The sequence below is a fragment of the Bufo bufo genome, chromosome 6 (genome assembly GCF_905171765.1).
Source record: "Bufo bufo chromosome 6, aBufBuf1.1, whole genome shotgun sequence".
Classification (NCBI taxonomy): domain Eukaryota; kingdom Metazoa; phylum Chordata; class Amphibia; order Anura; family Bufonidae; genus Bufo; species Bufo bufo.
The window spans coordinates 150,993,963-151,018,386 of record NC_053394.1 but is presented as its reverse complement, the minus strand read 5'-3'; the positions used below and the strand labels follow the sequence as shown (position 1 = coordinate 151,018,386).

Genomic DNA, 24,424 nt, shown 5'->3' with positions numbered 1-24,424 from the left:
ACACAGAGATATGGGACAGGTATATTGCGGACATGCTAGCAGCAATCTAGCCGTGCATGTCCGCATCTCTATAGGGTAAAAAGAGGTGACAGAATCCCTTTAATATAGAGAGAGAAAAAAAAAGAATCAGCACGAAAGTATCAAATAAAATGGCTGTATCATTATTCTAAAAATTAAAAAAGCACAACTTCTGACACAAATAAATTGTATTTATCCAAATTATATTTTTTTACAATGTACAACCCCTCCATCCACCCCTACATACAGGGTAATACAGCGCCACATACCTCTTACATCCAGTGACTTCTCTTTGATGTAGATGTTTAATATCGCACACAGGGGAACCCTGCCTGGGAAGGATTTACAATATATATAAACACACAGCCTTATTTGGCTTATAATCTCTCTTGTCCCAGACACTAAAACGTAACCTTTAATCCATTTGTTAAAATAATTTGAAAACATGAGCAAACTTAAAGGGTTAAAACTATCTGATACCCTATGAGTGCTGTAATCCAGGGAAGCACCTACACGGATACAGGCGGGGGTGCATCTCCCCGCACTGCGTTCCCTGAGGGACACTAGCTGTCCTCATTATTGTATAAACAGTACATTGTTGCAATTAGTCACAAACTGCTAGAAGGCCCCTTTCACACGGGCATTGCGGATTGGAGCCGGATGGGTTCAGGGTACGTTCAGGGAAAATGCTGCGATTTTGACACTAAAACAAGTCAGTTTTCACTGCGATTGCGTTCCATGTTTGCGTTTTTTCCGCGCGGGTGCAAAACATTGTAATGCGTTTTGCACGCACGTGAGAAAAATCGGCATGTTTGGTACCCAGACCCGAACCCGGACTTCTTCACAGAAGTTCGGGTTTGGGTTAGGTGTTGTGTAGATTTTATTATTTTCCCTTATAACATGGTTATAAGGGAAAATAATAGCGCAACCCGGCTTCTCTTCTGTCTTCTTCTTTGAGTAATAGGACCTTTGATGACGTCACTGCACTCATCACATGGTCCATCACATGATCTTTTACCATGGTGATAGATCATATGATGGACCATGTGATGAGCGCAGTGACGTCACCACAGGTCCTTTTCCTGTGCACAGCAAAGAAGAAGACAGAAGAGAAGCCGGGCTGCGCGATCAAGTGGATTAAGGTGAGTTATATTATTTTAATTTATTTTTTAACCCCTCCAGCCCTATTCTACTATGCATTCTGTATTAAGAATGCTATTATTTTCCCTTATAACCATGTTATAAGGGAAAATACACTGCGTGCAGAATTATTAGGCAAATGAGTATTTTGACCACATCATCCTCTTTATGCATGTTGTCTTACTCCAAGCTGTATAGGCTCGAAAGCCTACTACCAATTAAGCATATTAGGTGATGTGCATCTCTGTAATGAGAAGGGGTGTGGTCTAATGACATCAACACCCTATATTAGGTGTGCATAATTATTAGGCAACTTCCTTTCCTTTGGCAAAATGGGTCAAAAGAAGGACTTGACAGGCTCAGAAAAGTCAAAAATAGTGAGATATCTTGCAGAGGGATGCAGCACTCTTAAAATTGCAAAGCTTCTGAAGCGTGATCATCGAACAATCAAGCGTTTCATTCAAAATAGTCAACATGGTCGCAAGAAGCGTGTGGAAAAACCAAGGCGCAAAATAACTGCCCATGAACTGAGAAAAGTCAAGCGTGCAGCTGCCAAGATGCCACTTGCCACCAGTTTGGCCATATTTCAGAGCTGCAACATCACTGGAGTGCCCAAAAGCACAAGGTGTGCAATACTCAGAGACATGGCCAAGGTAAGAAAGGCTGAAAGACGACCACCACTGAACAAGACACACAAGCTGAAACGTCAAGACTGGACGACCACCACTGAACAAGACACACAAGCTGAAACGTCAAGACTGGGCCAAGAAATATCTCAAGACTGATTTTTCTAAGGTTTTATGGACTGATGAAATGAGAGTGAGTCTTGATGGGCCAGATGGATGGGCCCGTGGCTGGATTGGTAAAGGGCAGAGAGCTCCAGTCCGACTCAGACGCCAGCAAGGTGCAGGTGGAGTACTGGTTTGGGCTGGTATCATCAAAGATGAGCTTGTGGGCTTTTCGGGTTGAGGATGGAGTCAAGCTCAACTCCCAGTCCTACTGCCAGTTTCTGGAAGACACCTTCTTCAAGCAGTGGTACAGGAAGAAGTCTGCATCCTTCAAGAAAAACATGATTTTCATGCAGGACAATGCTCCATCACAAGCGTCCAAGTACTCCACAGCGTGGCTGGCAAGAAAGGGTATAAAAGAAGAAAATCTAATGACATGGCCTCCTTGTTCACCTGGTCTGAACCCCATTGAGAACCTGTGGTCCATCATCAAATGTGAGATTTACAAGGAGGGAAAACAGTACACCTCTCTGAACAGTGTCTGGGAGGCTGTGGTTGCTGCTGCACGCAATGTTGATAGTGAACAGATCAAAACACTGACAGAATCCATGGATGGCAGGCTTTTGAGTGTCCTTGCAAAGAAAGGTGGCTATATTGGTCACTGCTTTGTTTTTGTTTTTGAATGTCAGAAATGTATATTTGTGAATGTTGAGATGTTATATTGGTTTCACTGGTAAAAATAAATAATTGAAATGGGTATATATTTGTTTTTTGTTACTGTGCATAATTATTAGGCAACTTAATAGTCACCTGCACACACAGATATCCCCCTAAAATAGCTAAAACTAAAAACAAACTAAAAACTACTTCCAAAAATATTCAGCTTTGATATTAATGAGTTTTTTGGGTTCATTGAGAACATGGTTGTTGTTCAATAATAAAATTAATCCTCAAAAATACAACTTGCCTAATAATTCTGCACTCCCTGTAGTAATGATCGGGTCTCCATCCCGATAGTCTCCTAGCAACCGTGCGTGAAAATCGCACCGCATCCGCACTTGCTTGTGGATGCTTGCGATTTTCACGCAGCCCCATTCATTTCTATGGGGCCTGCGTTGTGTGATAAACGCACAATATAGAGCACGCTGAGATTTTCACGCAACGCACAAGTGATGCGTGAAAATCACCGCTCATGTGCACAGCCCCATAGAAGTGAATGGGTCCGTATTCAGTGCGGGTCCAATGCGTTCACCTCACGCATTGCACCCACGAGGAAAACTCGCCCGTGTGAAAAGGGCCTAATGTGATTCTTGTGAGGCACCACTATCCTCAGTTAGATTGTGTTGGAACTACTGTAATAGCTTGCACTGATAACGGTATACAGAGTATAAAACCTAACACCTGCCCCCCAACATGTTTCGCCAGCTACTCTGTCTTCATCCGGGTATCAGGCAGACATATTGAGTGATTACTGTGTGTACAATAACTCCATTCATTGCTCTAATTGCTCTGCTAGTAATTTTTCAAGCTGACAGCTCAGGAGGTGTGTCCTTTCTCCTGCAGCTCTCTCCCTATCACAGCTCGGGGGGCATGTCCTTTCTGCTGCAGCTCTCCCTATAACAGCACAAGGGACATGTCCTTTCTGCTGCAGCTATTTCCTGTAACTACCACGGCTTTTATATAACAGTAGATATGGCTGGTGGCAGTTCAAGGATGGAAATGAGCACGTGCAACCATGATCATCCAGCTCAGTAGGTTGGATTAAACACCAGGGGGCGGCATTATAATGAAGTAAAGAGGATAGCTCATAGCTGAAGCATGTTTGTAAAAAGTAACTAACATGCAGAATTATGTTAAAATAAATTTTTCATGTTGGCACAACCACTTTAATACATTTTTATTTATTTTTTGCTTTTTCATCTGCGCATTTCAAAAGCCATACCCTTTCACACGGGCGAGTTTTCCGCGCGGGTGCAATGCGTGAGGTGAACGTATTGCACCCACACTGAATCCGGACCCATTCATTTCTATGGGGCTGTGCACATGAGCGGTGATTTTCACTCATCACTTGTGCGTTGCGTGAAAATCGCAGCTTGCTCTATATTGTGCGTTTTTCACGCAACGCAGGTCCCATAGAAGTGAATGGGGCCGAGTCAAAATCGCAAGCATCCGCAAGCAAGTGCGGATGAGGTGTGATTTTCACACATGGTTTCTAGGTGACGATCGGGATCATTATTATTTTCCCTTATAACATGGTTATAAGGGAAAATAATAGCATTCCTAATATAGCATAATAGCATTCTTAATTCTATATGAAAGAATAAAGTTACGTTAAAACCAAGCACACCATTGTTTTTCGTGTGAAATTCCCAATAAGTTTGATGTGTCACATGACCCTCTTCCTATTGAAAAAACAAAAGTTGGATTCAAAATGGCCGACTTCAAAATGGCCGCCATGGTCACCACCCATCTTGAAAAGTTTCCCCCCTCACATATACTAATGTGCCACAAACAGGAAGTTAATATCACCAACCATTCCCATTTTATTAAGGTGTATCCATATAAATGGCCCACCCTGTACTATCGAGATATGCACATGGGCATAGCAGCTTAGGGAAAGTGTTTTAGGGATTGCTAGGAGGTGACCCCTTTGTTCCCTAGCATTTGGGGCCTAGTCAGTTGTTTTGTTTGCTTTGCTGTGTTCTGTTTCCTTCCCTCATCTTACCTATCGTGACATTATAACCCGCCATACCGTCATTTTGTTCCCGTGCTGTTTGCAAAATGGAAGCTATTGATGCTTTGGTTGATCGCATGCAGGGATTGTCTTTGGAGGTAGCTGACCTCCGCAATTCGGTTGCATGGTGTCAGAGTACTTTGGCGTCTGGCTGGAAACCAGGTCTGCCTGGAACCTAAGGTCGCTCTCCCTGATAGGTTTTCCGGTGGAAGTTATAACTTTGTTCGGTTCAGGGAGTCCTGTAAATTGTATTTTCGTCTGAGTCCGATTTCATCTAGAGACGAAAACCAAAGAGTAGGGATTATTATTTCTCTGCGAAAAGGTGACGCTCAGTCTTGGGTTTTTTCTCTGCTGACCAGTTCACAATCCCTCCGGTCGGTGGATGAATTTTTCGGAGCCCTGGGCCTGATTTATGATGACCCAGACCGGGTATCTATGGCTGAATCTAAGTTGCGCAGCTTGTGCCAGGGAGAACGTACTGCTGAGTCATATTGTGCTGAATTTAGAAGATGGGCGACTGACTCGGAGTGGAATGATCCTGCACTCCATAGTCAGTTCTGTCAGGGGCTATCTGAGAGATTAAAAGATGCCCATATTCGTATCCTACCTGTAGTACCCGATTCCTCCTGCCATGGTGGTGCTAGACTCTGGAAATTTAGAGTTAAAGGTATTTGTTGACAGTGGCGCAGGGGTTAATCTTATTGATTTTCAATTTCTTCAGAGTCATGGTTTTAAAACGAGCACATTAAGCAAAGAGATACCAGTCTAACTCATATTGTTCAGGATATTCATTTAAGGGTGGGTGATTCTCATGTTGAGTTCATTTCTTGTTTTGTTATGAAAGTTTGCCTGCTCCGATGGTTCTGGGTTTACCATGGTTGATAAAACATAACCCTACCATTGACTGGCAAATAAGACAAATCAGTAATTGGAGTGAATTTTGTATGAACAACTGTCTTAGTGCCTCTATTTCGGGGTGTCCACTAAGGTGTTGCCTCAGTTTCTTTCCGCTGTATTCTCGGAGGGTGGAGCTCAGGAGTTGCCCCCTCTCCGAGAGTATGATTGTCCGGTCAGTCTTATCCCCGGAGCAAAATTGCCAAAATCTCAGTTATATAATTTTTCTCAACCCGAAAGAGTAGCTATGCTGAGAGTTTGGCAAAGGGACATAATAGACCATCTAAGTCTCCTATGGCCGCTGGCTTCTTTTTCGTAAAGAAGAAGGACGGATCCCTTAGACCGTGCCTAGATTTCTGGGAACTGAATCTCATTACTGTCCGTGATCCTTATCCCCTTCCCTTGATTCCGGATCTATTTGATCAGATTGTTGGTGCCAAGGTGTTTTCTAAGTTGGATTTAAGAGGAGCTTATAATCTGATCAGAATAAGGGAAGGAGATGCATGGAAAACGGCCTTCAATACCCCCAAGGGTCACTTCGAGAACCTAGTCATACCCTTTGGTTTAACTAATCTCCAGCAGTCTTTCAGCGCTTTATCAATAAAAATTTTCATCATTTGGTGGGGAGGTACGCTGTTATTTACCTCGATGACATACTAATTTACTCACCCGATATGAAGACTCATCAGGATCATTTGAGACAAGTGTTATTGATCCTTCGGGAGAATAAATTGTATGCTAAGTTGGAAAAATGTGTGTTTGCTGTTCAGGAGCTGCCGTTTTTGGGGTACTTGTTTTCTGCCTCCAGTTTTCATATGGATACCAAAAAAGTCAGCGCGGTACTGGAATGGGACCGGCCGGAGAATCAGAAAGCTCTGATGCGGTTTTTAGGATTTACTAATTACTACAGAAAATTCATCCTGAATTATTCTACCATTGTCAAACCTTTGACAGATATGACTAGTAAGGGCACTGTCTTCTCTGTCTGGTCGGATGAGGCATTACAGGCTTTTTCTGCTATTAAGAAAGGTTTTGCTTCTGCTCCCATTCTGATGCAACCTGATGTGTCTCAACCCTTCATTGTAGAGGTTGACGCTTCAGAAGTGGGAGTCGGAGCAGTCTTGTCGCAGGATCCCTCTCCTAGCAAATGGCGCCCGTGTGCTTTTTTCTCCAAGAAACTCTCGGCCGCCAAAAGAAATTATGATGTTGGGAATAGAGAGTTGTTGGCCATCAAATTGGCCTTTGAAGAGTGGCGTCATTGGCTAGAAGTGGCTACTCATCCGATTACGGTATTTACTGACCATAAGAATCTGGCTTACCTGCAATCTGCAAAGCGTTTAAATCCTAGGCAGGCTAGATGGTCATTGTTTTTTACCAGGTTCAATTTTTTGGTCAGCTATCGCCCTGGAATTAAAAATGTCAAAGCAGATGCGTTGTCACTTAGCTTTGATTTTGGCTGATGGGGTGGTGGTTTCCGCTCTTTACCCCGAGCTGGAGATGGAAGTGTTGGGGGCTGAAAAGGAGGAACCTGATTCTTGTCCTCCAGGCAAGTTGTTTGTTCCTTCTGAACTGCGATACAAGGTGTTCAAGGAACATCATGATACTGTCCTTGCGGGACATCCTGGAAGTAGATCCACTATAGATCTTATTTCCCGGAGATTCTGGTGGCCAGGGTTGCGTAAAGGTGTTGAGGGTTATGTAGCAGCTTGTGAGACCTGTGCACGCGCGAAGGTGGCTCACACTCGGCCATCAGGATCTCTTCTTCTTTTGTCCATCCCATCTCGTCCTAGGACGCATTTGTCCATGGACTTCATTACTGATTTGCCGAGTTCCTCTAGGAAAACTGTGATTTTGGTGGTAGTGGACCTCTTCAGCAAGATGGCTCACTTTGTACCATTATCCGGTTTGCCCAATGCGAAAACTCTCGCTCAGGTTTTTATTGATAACATTGTGAAATTACATGGCATTTCCCCACAATTTGTTTCCAGGTTTTGGAGGGCGTTTTGTTCTCGTCTGGGTATTCAGTTGTCTTTCTCTTCGGCTTTTCATCCTCAGTCGAATGGTAAAACTGAGCGCACTAACCAAAACCTGGAGACCTATTTGAGGTGTTTTGTCGCTGAGAATCAGGATGAGTGGTCCTCGTTCTTGTCTTTAGCTGAGTTTGCCTTGAATAACTGTAGGCAGGAGTCAACTGATAAGTCACCATTTTTTGGCGCATATGGTTTTCACCCTCAGTTTAGTACTTTTTCTGGGACCGAATATTCTGGGATACCGGAAGAGGAGAGATTCTCTTCCTCTTTGTCATCTATCTGGCGGAAGATTCAAGTTAATTTGAAAAAAATGGTTGAAAGATATAAACGGATGGCTGACAAGAGACGTATGACTGGTCCGGACCTGTGTGTGGGTGATTTGGTGTGGTTGTCCACTAAAAACATTAGGCGGAAGGTACCCTCTTGGAAATTAGGTCCAAAATTTATTGGCCCTTACAAAATCTCGGCCATTGTCAATCCGGTGGCGTTTCGTCTGGAACTTCCGCAGGCCTGGAAGATCCATAATGTGTTTCACAGGTCCTTGTTGAAGAAATATGTGGAATCTGCGGAACCATCTCCTTTGCCTCTTCCTCCTGTTTTGGTTGATGGTAATCTGGAGTTTCAGATCTCTAGAATTCTCAACTCACGTGTTCTTCGGGGTTCCCTTCAGTACCTGGTGCATTGGAGGGGATACGGTCCCGAGGAAAGAATGTGGGTTCCGGCTACCGATGTTAATGCTAGCCGCCTTGTGAATGCCTTTCACAGGGCACACCCGGATAAAGTTGGGCCTGGGTGTCCGGAGGTCACCCGTAAAGTGGGGGCACTGTCACGCCCTGCCCTGTTTGTGTTCTGAGGAGATCTGTCAGAGTTGCTGCATGTGAATCGATCTGTTAGTTTGTTTTGTTGTTGGTTTGAGCAGAATCCCACCTTCTCCGAGGTGTTGCTGCAGCGTACTCAAGTTGTGTGTAGTAGAGTTTCTGGGTGTAGTAGTGCAATGACACTAACCTGAGACGGCTGACTCTCTGCATAGGCAGGTGATGGTAGAAATTGTTCGTGACGCCAGTGCCAATTAAACGGTGGCACGCCGTTTGCGGATAGCAGGAATAAATTGAGGAACACGTGGTATTAAAACAGAACTCCAACTTTAGTAGTTTTCATGCAGAGACAATATTGGAATCGCAGTTCCTTGGCATACAGTCGATTTTGCAATACGGTTGATGCAGGCAATTACAGATTTAGCAAGGTGATTACAGAGTGTTGAACACAGGACTTGCAGTACAGGAGCTTGCACTCTATTTTTGTCTGATCCTGGAATATAGCAATTCTTCACCAAGGCCCAATAACCTAGTTCTGGCTTTATATCCTTGGCTATAGCTTTAGAAAGTACCTCCTCTGTTATTTTTAGTACCTCTTGCTTCTCTGCAGTTTGCCTCGGTCTCTCTCAGCTGCTTCCTCAGGCTCTTTAGCTAAGATATTCCTGTTTCTGCATATGGGAATTCAGGAGGGAATCTTCTCCTGGACAGCAGGCTTCAGGCCTGGGCTTGTCTCTGACATTGTCTAATCTCCAACTGTAGATTACAGACACTAGACTCCGTCTGTCTTCTACTTCTCTGACTGGGCCTTATATAAACTAGGGCTCCCTAGCTCCCTCTAATGACTAGAAGCTGGAATGACACCCCTAGCAGGCCTGTACATGCAAGTTTCACAGTAACAGGGAAACGCATAACATTGCATTACATGACATTTTATAAAACTGACATATACCAACTTCTCCATAACTAAGGAGGGACGACAGCACACCAAGTGACACTTTGGTAGTGACGGGTATTACAGTCCCCGTACACTACATACCCCACTGCTTTAAGCTGAGTACGACCTCGTACTCCATCATGGGTCGCCCAACTGGAATCTCTACCTGAAATAGAAAATAGAGACATGCAGGCATACCAACATGTAATTCATCTGCATTTGCATTTACATCAGGTCCAATTGGCAAAGGTGAAGGGTAGTGACAAGGGGCGTCGTTCTCTTCTCTCAGGATAATGAATGGAACGGGGGCGCTGACCTGGCACAGCGTAACATTATAACCAGGATAGTCCATGACAATGAATAAGTCCATGATAGAACAGCAAAATAGATAAAACAGTATAAAAGTTCTTGGAGGCTCAAAAACAAACATGAGTCCGTACCCAGGTTATTTTTCTATTAAATCACAGAGGCTCTCATGCGGTGGAGTCCATCTCTGGGCACATTTCCTTTAAAAGAGCAAAAATCTCAGAGGCTCAGGTTCTTTTGAGTCTGTCTCCGGGCACGGTTCCTTAGTATCAAGTTGCACAATAAAAGGACAGCAAAGACAAGTGCTGTAAGACCCCTGATCAACCTGAAAAGGGGGTGAAGGGTAAAAGGTGCAACTAAAGGAACAGGCACAACTTGGTGTAGGGTAACAAAAACAGGCAGGAGGTCCTGAACACAAACTTGGCCTTGCTGACCTTGTGATTTCAGTGGTCAACACCTACCACTGAGCCGTGGACAAACTGGCAGCCGCAACAAAGGACCAGAAACATAGGACTCCTGTCCTGGAAGGATAAACACCATAATTCTTTGGTGCAATAAATCAAAGGCCTAGCAGGCTGATTTACAGTGGCATATCATAACCACTCGGCTCCGCTGGCAAGTATCGTCTGTAGTATTCTTCTACAGACGGGTGTGCCCACATAACAGTGTCAGGGGGCAGCTGTAGGGTAAAGGGGCCCCTAATAGGTATTGGCCCCATAGGCCTAGGGGTGAACCCTCTGGTGGACCGTGCCGGTCCTGGCATGATCACTGCAGGGTGCAATGTGCTGGGTACCGCCGCCGCAAGCGGTCCGGTGCGCTGTGTGCAGCAGTTTACAGCAATCGCGGGTCCGGTCTGGGGCACTGACGGAGCGGTGGCAACAGAAGGTGGTCTGCGGGTGGAGACAGGCACCCTTACCTCGTCCTTCTTTGGCGGCGTCTGGATCCTGGCAGTCGCGATCTTGCGCAGCTCCCGCAACTTCTCCTCCAGCCGGATAATCTGCTCACCGATGCTCTCTGTGTCGGAGTCGCTGTCATCTGCTGGCGCCGCCGGCGCAGGTACAGTCACCGATGGTGCGAACTCGGCCTCTGCAGGTTCTGGCGATGTGTCTGGTCTCCGACCCATCCGGATGTTTTTGAAGGTATTTTGAAGTCCTTTTAAATTCCCCATCTCGTGCAGGGTCTTCTCCCGACGAGGCAGCTCAGGGGAAGGATAGGGGCTCACCCATTTCTCCAACACGGTTGGCTGCCAGAAGACGTTAGGCCCAATGAAGGAGCTCCGCTCCTGGAAGGCGTGATGGGCCGGCTCTGGAGAGCGTTCAGGTTCCCGCTCGCAGCCAGAGTAGTCTTCTTCTTCTTCTGCCTCCCAGTCCTCAGATGTTCGCTTGGGACGGGTCACGGCAGTCGCATAAGGGCCTCGTAGGCTCTCGGCAGGGGTGTACTCCACTTCCTCTCCCTCACGGAGGCTGTGCTGGTAAGAAGGGAGGTAGTCTCTTTTGACAGACCTTCGATTCACATAGAGGTCTCTGCCAGTCAGATAGTCCTGGATGAACCCGTAGCCACGGGATTTGTCAAATGACAGCACCACTCCCTTTCTCCTTTCCAGGCGGGGTTGGGTGTTCGTATGCTTCTCATGTATTGTCTTAGTTAGTTCCTCATAGAAGATCTTGGTCTTTGTATTCCGCTTTATAGCGGCCTCTCGGATCTCCGCCATCAGGGAGGACCATTTGAAAGATGGTTGGAAAAAGTCTCTCCACGAGCCATAATAGGGTTCGGGTTCTTTCCCCCTTGGGCGGCAGGCGGGTTGCTCCGGTCCCGGAGAGTAGGCCGGTGGAGCCTCCTCTGGCTCTACACCAACATTAGACATCTTTGCAATTTCAGGTGCGGACATTGCAGCAACACTCTGTTCACTTTCCAACATGCTCGATCCTTTTCTGGAGAGCGAAAGGGTGGCGCCAATAAGATCAGCCAGCTCCTCCCATTGCACTGGGAGGCCGCCCCCCAGGTATTCCAGTATATGGAAGGCGGTGTCCATGCTGGCAGACATGCAAATGTCCAGATAAGCAGTGGCGCCTGACCTTGAACTCCTTCCCGCTATTTTCTCAGAAAGGCGCCAATTTTTCCCGCCTTTTCGGGATGAAGATGACGCAGCAGCTATTTCAGCAAGCTCAGCGGCCATCTTTAGCAAGAAACGCTGTCTATTCACTGACAGCAAGCAGGAATGTAAAAAGTCCACAAAACCACACTCCAATGTGGCGATTTTCTTCCTCTTGGTAGCGCAACACTGCACAGTGCTTTTTAGAAGTTTTGGGTACACTTTGGGTATGATTTTCAGTCCACAAAGTCCACTTTCAATAAACAGGCAATTTGTCACTTTGGTCACAGGGCAACTGTATAAGGCACAAAGTTCACGCTTCTTGCACTGGAAAGCGTGCGTATCCTGTTCGTGACGCCAAAAGAGAGGTGCAGCGTACTCAAGTTGTGTGTAGTAGAGTTTCTGGGTGTAGTAGTGCAATGACACTAACCTGAGACGGCTGACTCTCTGCATAGGCAGGTGATGGTAGAAATTGTTCGTGACGCCAGTGCCAATTAAACGGTGGCACGCCGTTTGCGGATAGCAGGAATAAATTGAGGAACACGTGGTATTAAAACAGAACTCCAACTTTAGTAGTTTTCATGCAGAGACAATATTGGAATCGCAGTTCCTTGGCATACAGTCGATTTTGCAATACGGTTGATGCAGGCAATTACAGATTTAGCAAGGTGATTACAGAGTGTTGAACATAGCAATTCTTCACCAAGGCCCAATAACCTAGTTCTGGCTTTATATCCTTGGCTATAGCTTTAGAAAGTACCTCCTCTGTTATTTTTAGTACCTCTTGCTTCTCTGCAGTTTGCCTCGGTCTCTCTCAGCTGCTTCCTCAGGCTCTTTAGCTAAGATATTCCTGTTTCTGCATATGGGAATTCAGGAGGGAATCTTCTCCTGGACAGCAGGCTTCAGGCCTGGGCTTGTCTCTGACATTGTCTAATCTCCAACTGTAGATTACAGACACTAGACTCCGTCTGTCTTCTACTTCCCTGACTGGGCCTTATATAAACTAGGGCTCCCTAGCTCCCTCTAATGACTAGAAGCTGGAATGACACCCCTAGCAGGCCTGTACATGCAAGTTTCACAGTAACAGGGAAACACATAACATTGCATTACATGACATTTTATAAAACTGACATATACCAACTTCTCCATAACTAAGGAGGGACGACAGCACACCAAGTGACACTTTGGTAGTGACGGGTATTACAGTCCCCGTACACTACATTGCTCTTTAGGTAATTGGTGAGACTATTTATTCCTCCCTCTCCCTATAGCCTTTGCGGGTTATAGTTCTGCTTTGTGTGAGCTCTGGAAGTTTGGTGGATGGTCTGCTCTAACACATCTCTAGATAAGTCATTCTCCCTTTTTCCTTCTGTGTCTGTTTTGACTAGGCCTCTAGGGTGATGCTAGCTCCTTCGTTTGTTGAAGGAGCTGGGTGCCTCTTTCCCTCTTCCCTACAGCTGAGGGTTTGGTTCAGTGTGTTATAGTCTTAGGTATGTGGGCATGTGCATATCTACCATTGAGATATGCACATGGGCATAGCAGCTTAGGGAAAGTGTTTTAGGGATTGCTAGGAGGTGACCCCTTTGTTCCCTAGCATTTGGGGCCTAGTCAGTTTTTTTGTTTGCTTTGCCGTGTTCTGTTTCCTTCCCTCATCTTACCTACCGTGACACTTTGGTGACGTCACTGAGCTCATCACATGGTCCATCACCATGGTGATGGACCATGTGATGAGCTCAGTGACGTCACTAAAGGTCCTTTTCCTCCCAGGTCATCAAAGAAGACGAGCCGGGCAGTGCGAACAAGTGGATGAGGTGAGTTTAATAAAAAAAATATTAACCCCTCCATCCCTAATTTACTTAGCATTCTGTATTAAGAGTGCTATTATTTTCCTTTATAACCATGTTATAAGGGAAAATATTAAAATCTACAGAATACCTAACCCAAAGCCGAACTTCAGTGAAGAAGTTCGGGTTCGGTTCTGGGTACCACATTCAGTTTTTTCTCATGCGTGTGCAAAATGCATTGCACTCGCGCAGAAAAAACCTGAAGAACGCAACACAATCGCATACAAAACTCACCCCACTCGCAGGCAAAATCGCACGATTTTCCTGCGACGCACCGGCATCCTATCCGGCCCTCACACGCGAGGCCTTAGTGTCTGGGACAAGAGTGATTATAAGCCAAAAAAGGCTGTGTGTTTATATATTTGATGTAGATGTTCTCTTTCCTCATCTTCTCCTTTCAGACCTTCAGACCAGACCACAATTTTTCAGCCCTTTCTCGTCTCTGCAGTTTGACAAACAAAATCTTAGTTTACTACTTTTCCATCATCCTCCCATCATCTGGACAAATCATCCTACCACCCCCAATACTGTGCCGCTGTGCTCCCCAATACTATACTGCAGAAACAGATAAACCCCCTGATAATAGTAGTACCATGCAGATAGTGCCCTTCAATAATTATTGGCACACAGTACCCTAAAATAACTGCGCCCAGCAAAAGTGCCCCTGACACTAATAGTGTAAACATACCATTCCCCAAAAATAATTGTGGTAAGCTCATAGTGTGCCAAGGTGCCCCCACAGTAATAGTGCTTCCAAAAGTCCCACCAATAGGAATAATTCTCTGCTAGAGCACACATGGTAGTATTAGTGCTCCTACAGTGCCCCCAACATGTCCCCACTGTGCCCCAGAAGTAATAATGCTCCCATAGTGCCCATACTAGTAATTATGTTGCCCACAGACCCCCAGTAGTAATAAAGCCCATCATAATGCCCCCCAGTAGTAATAATCCTCCTTATAATGTGCCAGTGCAGAAAATACCCCCTTTTAATGCCCCCAGTTGAGCTAATGTCCCTATAGTGCCCCCATAATGTGCCAGTATAAAATACCCCTATATAGTGCCCCCAGTAAATGCCCCATAGTGCTCCTCTTCCCCCTTCTTCCTAGTGCCCCCATAATGTACCAGTATAAAATGCCCCATATATAGTGCCCCAGTAGATGCCCTCAGTGTCCCCCATAATTTGCATAAAATATCCCTTCTTAGTGCCCCCCATAGATGAGCCCATAGTACTCCTCTCTACCCTTCCCCACAGTACCCACCATAATGTGCCCCAGTATAAAATACCCCTATACAGAGCCCCCCATATAAAATAACCCTTCTTTGTGGCCTCAGTTGAAGCCCCCATAGTGTTCCTCTCCCCCTTCCCCCATATAAAATACCCCTTTTTTGTGGCCTCAGTAGATGCCCCCTAGTGCCCCCAATAATGTGCCAGTAAGAAGTGCCCCCATAGTGCCACCCAATAATGTGCCACGAAAAAGTGCCCCAATAATGTGCCAGTAAGATGTGCCCCCATAGATTCCCCCAATAATGTGCCAGTAACAAGTGCACCCATAGATGCCCCCAATCATGGGCCAGTAACAAGTACCCCCATAGATGCTCCCCAATCATGTGCCAGTAACAAGTACCCCCATAGATGCCCCCAATCATGTGCCAATAACAAGTGCCCCCATAGATGCCCCCTAATCATGTGCCAGTAACAGGTGCCCCCATAGATGCCCCCAATCATGTGCCAATAACAAGTGCCCCAAATCATGTGCCAGTAACAAGTACCCCCATAGATGCCCACCTATCATGTGCCAGTAACAAGTACCCCCATAGATGCCCCCAATCATGTGCCAATAACAAGTGCCCCCATAGATGCCCCTCAATCATGTGCCAGTAACAGGTGCCCCCATAGATGCCCCCAATCATGTGCCCCCATAGATGCCCCCAATCATGTGCCAATAACAAATGCCCCCATAGATTCCCCCCCAACCATGTGCCAGTAACAAGTACCCCCATAGATGCCCACCAATAATGTGTCAGTAACAAGTACCCCCATAGATGCTCCCCAATCGTGTGCCAGTAACAAGTACCCCCATAGATGCCCCCAATCATGTGCCAATAACAAGTGCCCCCATAGATGCCGCCCAATCATGTGCCAGTAACAGGTGCCCCAATCATGTTCCAGTAACAAGTGCCCCCATAGATGCCCCCCAATCATGTGCCAGTAACAGGTTCCCCATAGATGCCTCCCAATCATGTGCCAGTAACAGGTGCCCTCATAGATGCCCCCCAATCATGTGCCAGTAGTAGTACCATATAAAAAAAATAAACACTTATACTTACCTCCATCAGGCGATGCAGGCCTCTTCCGGTCTGTGTCCCGCGCTGTACGGCTCAGGCGGCGTGATGACGTCATTGCACCAGGCCTGCAGCCTATCAGAATAACGGGGAAGGAAGACGCCTCTTCCTCCTCTGCCCCGCCGCAGCACTTCCATCTGTATCGCTGTCCTGAAGACGGCGATACAGATGACTATGGAGATGAGCGCTTCCACAATGGAAGTGCTCATCTCCCTGTGCCCTGCCGCAGTCCCCCACATCAGCAACTGGGTCCAGGGCAGCTGCCCTTTTTGCTCCGCGTTAAAGACGGCCCTGATTACAAATGTTTGTCATTGTCCTTTAAAGGGCTTCTGTCACCCACTAAACTCATTTTATTTATTTTTTTGTGTAGACGCCCTACTTGCGGGTAGAAAGGTAATTAGCATATCATAAAAGTACGTTTTTTGCTAAATCTACTGAACAAAAATTATTAATAACATAATGTATGGCAATATGGCAGGATAGGATATTATAAGTACGCAAAAAAAAATAATATATGAGTTTAGTGGGGTGACAGAAGCCCTTTAAGATATGTTCACAGAACTTATTTTAAAATTCCATTTCCCACAATGTAATATCGCGGGGCTGCTTGCTGCTGTATTGTACCTCTGTGGTCAAAATGTGAATTAATGGTGACCGACATGTGAATTATACATGCTAGTGTGGTCTGTTCTACATAACAGATACAGCACAGTCATGACTCCTGCTGGTCACAAGTAGAACTGCAATGTACTAACCAGTGAGCACCGAATCCAGCAGCCCACATATTGACACCGCCTATGCTACTATCAGCAGGGGCCACAGGCCAGCACCTGTCATTCAGATGGTCTCCCCACAATTGCTTCACTGTTTTTCTCATATTCTACAGAATTACAACGCTTCCTCCTCTCCTCAGGTGGCTATTTGACAGACTGACCTGCAAATATTATGCATTTTGTGGAGTTCTGTTTGGTCTCTGCAGCCTGACGAATTTGACAGTTCTGAGCTCCATCTGCTGCATGAAGGTCTGTTACCCCCAATATGGTAGGTGACTGCAAAGGTTTCATCAGTTTGTACTGTTGGTAGATCAGATGTGTACGCTGCCAACTTCAATGTCTTCCCATTGTTCGAGATGTATTAATAATCTTACCCTTGTTTCTATTCCTTGTATCCAGTCTAAAGCCTTATTCACACGTCAGTGTTTCACGGACGTGTGCTGTACGTGTTCTCCACGGACAGCACACGTCCCATTTATTTCAGGCTCCATTCACACATCCGCTATTCCATTCCACATTTTGCGGAACGGAATTGCGGACCCATACATTTCTATGGGGCCGCACAACGTGTGGCCCCGATCCGGAATTGCGGACCCGCACTTCCGGGTCCGCAATTCCGATCCTGAAAAAAATAGAACATGTCCTATTCTTGTCCGCAATAGCGGACAAGAATAGGCATATTCTCTTAGTGCCGGCAATGTGCGGTCCGCAAAATGCGGGACGCACATTGCCGCTGTCCGTGTTTTGCGGATCCGCGGATCCGCAAAACACAAACGGATGTGTGAATGGACCCTTAATGTGTGTATTCAGACATCAGTGTTTTAGCACGGTCCGTGGGTCAGTGATTTCCACGGATCCATCACGTCCATTATAGTCTATGGGTCCGTAAAAACCAAGAGATGCTTTGAAAATTATTTTTCAGCTGTTCAGTGTCAGTGAAACACGGATGGGACACGGACAGCAAAAAACGGACCCAACACGGATCCTTCATGATTGCCTCACTGACCATCTTCTCACGTATTTGAGCACTAACACGTGTGAATGAGGCTTAAGGCCTCGTTCACATTTTCTTATCTGTTTCACGTCCGTGAAAAAAATCAGTCCGTGTTGCATCTGTGAAGATGTCTGTGTGCATCTGTGTTTGGTTTATGTGTCTGTTTTTTACCTTCCTTGTATTCCACACATGCTGCTCAGCTGAGAATTATATTCCAGAGGATCTCCTATCAGTCGTCGATGCGATCCATGTTGTGTCTGTGATTTTCACAGACTTGAAGACATCAATGGGCATGTTTGGTCCACATCATGGATCAAAGTAAGGCATGTCTCCGTGAATCCCCGATCAGTAAAACAACATACTGATATGTGAACAGACACATTCAAATCAATGGGTACATGTACGGTCCGCGTCAGTGAAAAACGGAAATGTGAACAAGGCCTAACAACAGTCTGTGAGCTAAATACATCAGAGGCAGAAATCTCTCTACAGTTTTTCAGTGTAGACTAGTGTCTCAGCTGTTAAGATCACAAAGCATCATTGAGACTGGATACAATTGTAACAAACCCTCAGCTGTCAGAAGTATCTAGTTAGGACAGGTTTTCAGTCTCCGGATAATATTATTTGCTTAGAGCAAGCAGAGATCTTGAAAACTGTGAAAAAAAATAACAGAAAGTTTATTATAAGGTTGCAGAACCTTTCCCATAGTTAAAGGAGTTGTCTCACTTCAGCAAATGGCATTTATCATGTAGACAAAGTTAACCTGTTAGGCCTCTTTCACACGGGCGTTGTGGGAAAATGTGCGGGTGCGTTGCGGGAACACCCGCGATTTTTCCGCGCGAGTGCAAAACATTGTAATGCGTTTTGCACTCGCGTGAGAAAAATCGTGCATGTTTGGTACCCAAACCCAAACTTCTTCACAGAAGTTCGGGCTTGGGATCAATGTTCTGTAGATTATATTATTTTTCCTTATAACATGGTTATAAGGGAAAATAATAGCATTCTGAATACAGAATGCAAAGTAAAATAGCACTGGAGGGGTTAAAAAAAATAAAAAAAATGTTTAACTCACCTTAGTCCACTTGATAGCGCAGCCGGCATCTGCTTCTGTATTCTTTCTTTAGGACCTGGGTAAAGGACCTTTGATGACGTCACTCCGGTCATCACATGGTACGTCACATGATCTTTTACCATGGTGAATCATGGTCATCAAAGGTCCTGTAACTGTATTTAATGCTCACCATAGGTCCTTCAACAAAGGAGACACAAGGAGATGCCGGGCTACGCGAGCAAGTGGATTAAGGAGAGTTAAATTTTTTTTATTTTTTTTTAACCCCTCCAGCGCTATTTTACTTTGCATTCTGTATTCAGAATGCTATTATTTTCCCTTACAACGATGTTATAAGGGAAAATAATAATGATCGGGTCTCCATCCCGATCGTCTCCTAGCAACCGTGCGTGAAAATCGCACCGCATCCGCACTTGCTTGCGGATGCTTGCGATTTTCACGCAACCCCATTCACTTCTATGGGGCCTGCGTTGCGTGAAAAACACAGAATATAGAGCATGCTACGATTTTGAAAATCACTGCTCATGTGAAAATCACTGCTCATGTGAACAGCCCCATAGAAATGAATGGGTCGGTATTCAGTGCGGGTGCATCCGTGCGGAATACTCGCTCGTGTGAAAGGGGCCTTACAGACACAGGGCTTACAGTTATGCCATGATGTCCTGGTACTTAAGGACACAGGGCGTACCTGTACGCCCTGTGTATTTCCGATCACCGCCGCGCGGTGATCGGAACAAGGTGCCTGCTCAAACCATTGAGCAGGCACCTTGGGTCAATGCCCAGGGGGTCCTGTGACCCCCCCGTGTTGGCAATCGCAGCAAACCACAGGTCAATTCAGACCTGCGGTTTGCGGCGTTTACGGGTAGTTCCTGGGGGGTAATCAGCGGTGCCATCGGGTCCCCGTACTGCTGAATTGGGGACCGGATGGCATGGAAGGCAAGGCGATGCCTTCCTTAGGCATTGGCGCTGCCTTCCGGTGGAGAGCCTGTGAGATTCAGCCCCCTGGATCTCACAGGCAGGAAGCTGTATGAGTAATGCACACTGTATTACTCATACAGCCAATGCATTCCAATACAGAAGTATTGGAATGCATTGTAAAGGGGATCAGACCCCCAAAAGTTGAAGTCCCAAAGTAAGACAAAAAATAAAGTGAAAAAAAAAGTTGAAAAAATAAAGTCCCCCCCCCCCAAAAAAATGTAAAGTTTCAAGTAAAAAAAAAGTAAGGCGTATGCCCACCAAAATAGTACCAATCTAACCATCACCTCATCCCGCAAAAAATGAGCCCCTACCTAAGACAATCGGCGAAAAAATAAGCCCCTAAAATAATAAACATGATTTATTTTTTGTTTCAAAAATGATATTATTGTGTAAAACTTACATGAATAAAAAAAAAGTATACATATTACGTATCGCCGCGTCCGTAATAACCTGCTCTATAAAAATATAACATGACCTAACCCCTCAGGGGAATATCGTAAAAAAATAAAAATGGTGTAAAAAAAGCAATTTTTTGTTACCTTACATCACAAAAAGTGTAATAGCAAGCGATCAAAAAGTCATACGCACCCCAAAATCATCACAATCAAACCGTCATCTCATCCCGCAAAAATCATACTCTACCCAAGATAATCGCCCAAAAACTGAAAAAACTATGGCTCTCAGACTATGGAGACACTAAAACATAATTTTTTTTGTTTCAAAAATGAAATCATTGTGTAAAACTTACATAAATAAAAAGAAAAGTATACATATTAGGTATCACGCATCCATAATAACCTGTTTTAGAAAAATACCACATGACCTAACCCCTCAGGTGAATGTCGTAAAAAAAAAAAAAAAATGGTGTAAAAAAAACAATTGTTTGTCATCTTACATCACAAAAAGTGTAATAGCAAGCGATCAAAAAGTCATACGCACCCAAAATAGTGCCAATCAAACCATCATCTCATCCCGAAAAAAAGAGCCCCTACACCCAAAAAATTAATAAAACTATGGCTTTCAGAATGTGGAGACACTAAAGAATCATAAAAAAAAAATATGCTTTGTTATGTAAAACTGAAACAAACAACCAAAAAAAGTCATATTTGGTATTGTCGCGTTCGTGACAACCTGCTCTATAAAAATACCACATGATCTAACCTGTCAGATGAATGTTGTAAATAAAAAATAAAAACGGTGCTATGTCTTGTTACCTTGCCTCACAAAAAGTGTAATATAGAGCAACTAAAAATCATATGTACCCTAAAATAGTACCAACAAAACTGCCACCCTATCCCGTAGTTTCTACTCTAGGGGTGCATCAGGGGGGCTTCAAATGGGACATGGTGTCAAAAAACAGTCCAGCAAAATCTGCCTTCCAAAAACCGTATGGCATTCCTTTCCTCCTGCGCCCTGCCGTGTGTCCGTACAGCAGTTTACCACCACATATGGGGTGTTTCTGTAAACTACAGAATCAGCCATAAATATTGAGTTTTGTTTGGCTGTTAACCCTTGCTCTGTAACTGGAAAAAAATTATTAAAATAGAAAATCTGCCAATTCTTGTGGAGCACCTAAAGAGTTAACAAAGTTTGTAAAATCCGTTTTGAATACCTTGAGGGTTGTAATTTCTAGAATGGGGTCATTTTTGGGTGGTTTCTATTATGTAAGCCTCACAAAGTGACTTCAGACCTGAACTGGTCCTTAAAAAGTGGGTTTTTGAAAATTTCTGAAAAATTTCAAGATTTGCTTCTAAACTTCTAAGCCTTGTAACATCCCCAAAAAATAAAATGTCATTCCCAAAATTATCCAAACAAGAAGTAGACATATGGGGATTGTAAAGTAATAACTATTTTTGTAGGTATTACTATGTATTATAGAAGTAGAGAAATTGAAGCTTGGAAATTTGCGAATTTTTCAAAATGTTTGGTAAATTTGGTATTTTTTTATAAATAAAAATAAATTTTTTGACTCCATTTTACCAGTGTCATGAAGTACAATATGTGACGAAAAAACAATTTCAGAATGGCCTGGATAAGTCAAAGCGGTTTAAAGTTATCACCACATGACCAAGTGACACTGGTCAGATTTGCAAACAATGGCCTGGTCCTTAAGGTGAAAATGAGCCCGGTCCTTAAGGAGTTAAAGGGGTTTCTAAGACTTTCCTCTGGATAGGTCATAAGTATCTGATTGGTGGGGGTCTGACACCAAGAAACCCCACCGAACAGCTGTTCGAGAAGACTCCAGGGCTTCTCTCAGCCCATCAAGCACATCATCATACTTTGTACAGCGGTTGTGCTTGGTAGCGCAGCTCAGCTCCATTCACTTCAATAGGGCTGAGCTGTGCGTAGGCCATGTGACCGAAGCAAAAACATTGTGCTGGTGCCTTTTCAAGCAGCTGATTGGTGGTGGTCCCGGGTGTAGGACGCCCATCCATCAGATACTGATGAACTATCCGGGATATCTGGGAAAACCCCTTTAATACAAGGCACTTACTAGTGATGAGCGGCTGGGGCAATATTCGAATTCGCAATATTTTGCGAATATTTGTCCTAAATTTGCGAATTTGAGAATGCTCCATTATTTTCTTGATTGCGAAAATCGGCAATGTAATATGCACGCGCAATACAGGCGTGGGTCACTTTTGCTACATTTTTCAAGCTGAGACTGGAGAAAATGGTTGGCACGGCAGAACATTACAATAGCTTTATATGCAGATAGTGCTCCAATATATTCACGACTGTGCAAATCTGCAATTAATGATGCACATATTTTTGCGCAATATGTACAACTTCACATTTTAGCAGGTCTGACTACATATTACTGATTGGTGCACTGAGTATTGTTGTGAACTTGTGACATCACAGCACTATGTCTGTAGCATGTATGTATGGACAGCAGAACCTATCAGCTACACTATATCAGGATATAACCTACACTGACTATCTCCCACTAACTATCTGTAATATATATATATATATATATATATATATATATATATATATATATAAGCTAACTAACTATCTATGTAATGTAATTACACAGCAAAGCACAGAGCACAGCAATAACACTGCTGTCTCTCTCAGAACTCCATAAAACTACAGAAAATGGCTGCTGGGGAGGTTCTTATATAGTAAGGGGTAGGCATCTTTCCTATTGGTTGCTAGGGATGTTGCTAAGCTCAGACAAAGACATTGCAGCCTTCTCATTGGCCCACAAGCAAGAAGCAGGGAGGGATCATGGGTTCAGATGAAAAAAAATCTAGAATATTCACAAATGCGAATATATAGCACTATATTCTAAATCAGGCATGCTCAACCTGCGGCCCTCCAGCTGTTGAAAAACAACAACGCCCATGATTCCCGGACAGCCTACAGCTATCAGCCTACAGAAGGGCATGGTGGGAGTTGTAGTTTTACAACAGCTGGAGGGCCGAGGTTGAGCATCCCTGTTCTAAATTATCGCAAATTCTCAAAGTGGCGATATTCGCGATTAAAATTTGCAATTCTAATATTTGCGCCCAACAGTAGCACTTACTAGTGTATTTTCATTGTCCATATTTCCTCCTTTGCTGACTTGATTCATTTTTCCATCACATTATACACTGCCTGTATCCAGGGGTCACGACCACCCAGCAATCCAACAGTGGTGGTCGTGCTTGCACACTACAGGAAAAAGCGCCGGCCTTTCTCGTGTCCTGGACCATAGGAGTGCACACAGGCACGCATGCGCAGATGCTCCCATTCTGGCCACCTCATGTCAGTGCTGCGGCAATGGCTGTTATCCCTAGAAATGAGCCGTGTATAATGCGATGGAAAACTGATTCGAGCCAGCAAAAGAGGCAATATGGACAATGACAATACATTAGTAAGTGGCTTGTATTAACATTATCTACATGATAAATTCAGTGGGGTACATACAGGGGTCGAAGTTGCGACCGGGCCCGGCACTCCATGGGGCCCGGCCGCCTGTGGACCCCTGGCCCCTGCAGTAGTGCGTGCCACTCAGACTCAGGTGGGCCCGCGCCCGGCAGCTGCGGCGGCAGGTGACAGGGAGATGAACGCTTCCATTGTGGAAGCGCTCATCTCCATAGTGATCTGTATCGCCGTCCTCAGGACAGCGATACAGATTGCAGTGCTGCGGCTGGGCAGGGGAGGGAGGCGTCTCCCTTCCCTGTTCCTCTGATAGGCTGCGGGCCTTGTGCAGGCGGCGCGATGACGTCATTGCGCCGCCTGAGCTGTACAGCGCGGGACACAGGCCATAAGAGGCCTGCATCGCTGCTAAGAGGTAAGTATAAGGGTTTATTATTTTTTTTTAATACTGGACTTTATTTGGGACATGAGGAGACACTTGATACTGGAAAATTGGGGGACGACGGGGGAGAAGGTTGGCACTTGATACTGGAAAAAGATAGGGGGGGGGAAGGTTGGCACTTGATACTGGAAAAAGATGGGGGGGGAGGTTGGCACTTGATACTGGAAAAAGATGGGGGGGGAAGGTTGGCACTTGATACTGGAAAAAGATGGGGGGGGAAGGTTGGCACTTGATACTGGAAAAAGATGGGGGGGGAAGGTTGGCACTTGATACTGGAAAAAGATGGGGGGGAGAAGGTTGGCACTTGATACTGGAAAAAGATGGGGGGGAAGGTTGGCACTTGATACTGGAAAAAGATGGGGGGGGGGGAGGTTGGCACTTGATACTGGAAAAAGATGGGCGGGGGAAGGTTGGCACTTG

General features: G+C 45.0%; 1 protein-coding gene across 1 annotated transcript in view; it reads left to right on the top strand.

Moving 5' to 3' along the window:
• LOC121003497 (opsin-5-like) overlaps positions 1–24,424 on the top strand; it is an 83,450-nt gene that overhangs the window by 11,499 nt on the left and 47,527 nt on the right. The window contains exon 3 of the mRNA XM_040435393.1: positions 16,792–16,919. Coding sequence (XP_040291327.1) covers positions 16,792–16,919 — 128 coding nt within the window. The remainder of the gene's footprint in view (positions 1–16,791; positions 16,920–24,424) is intronic.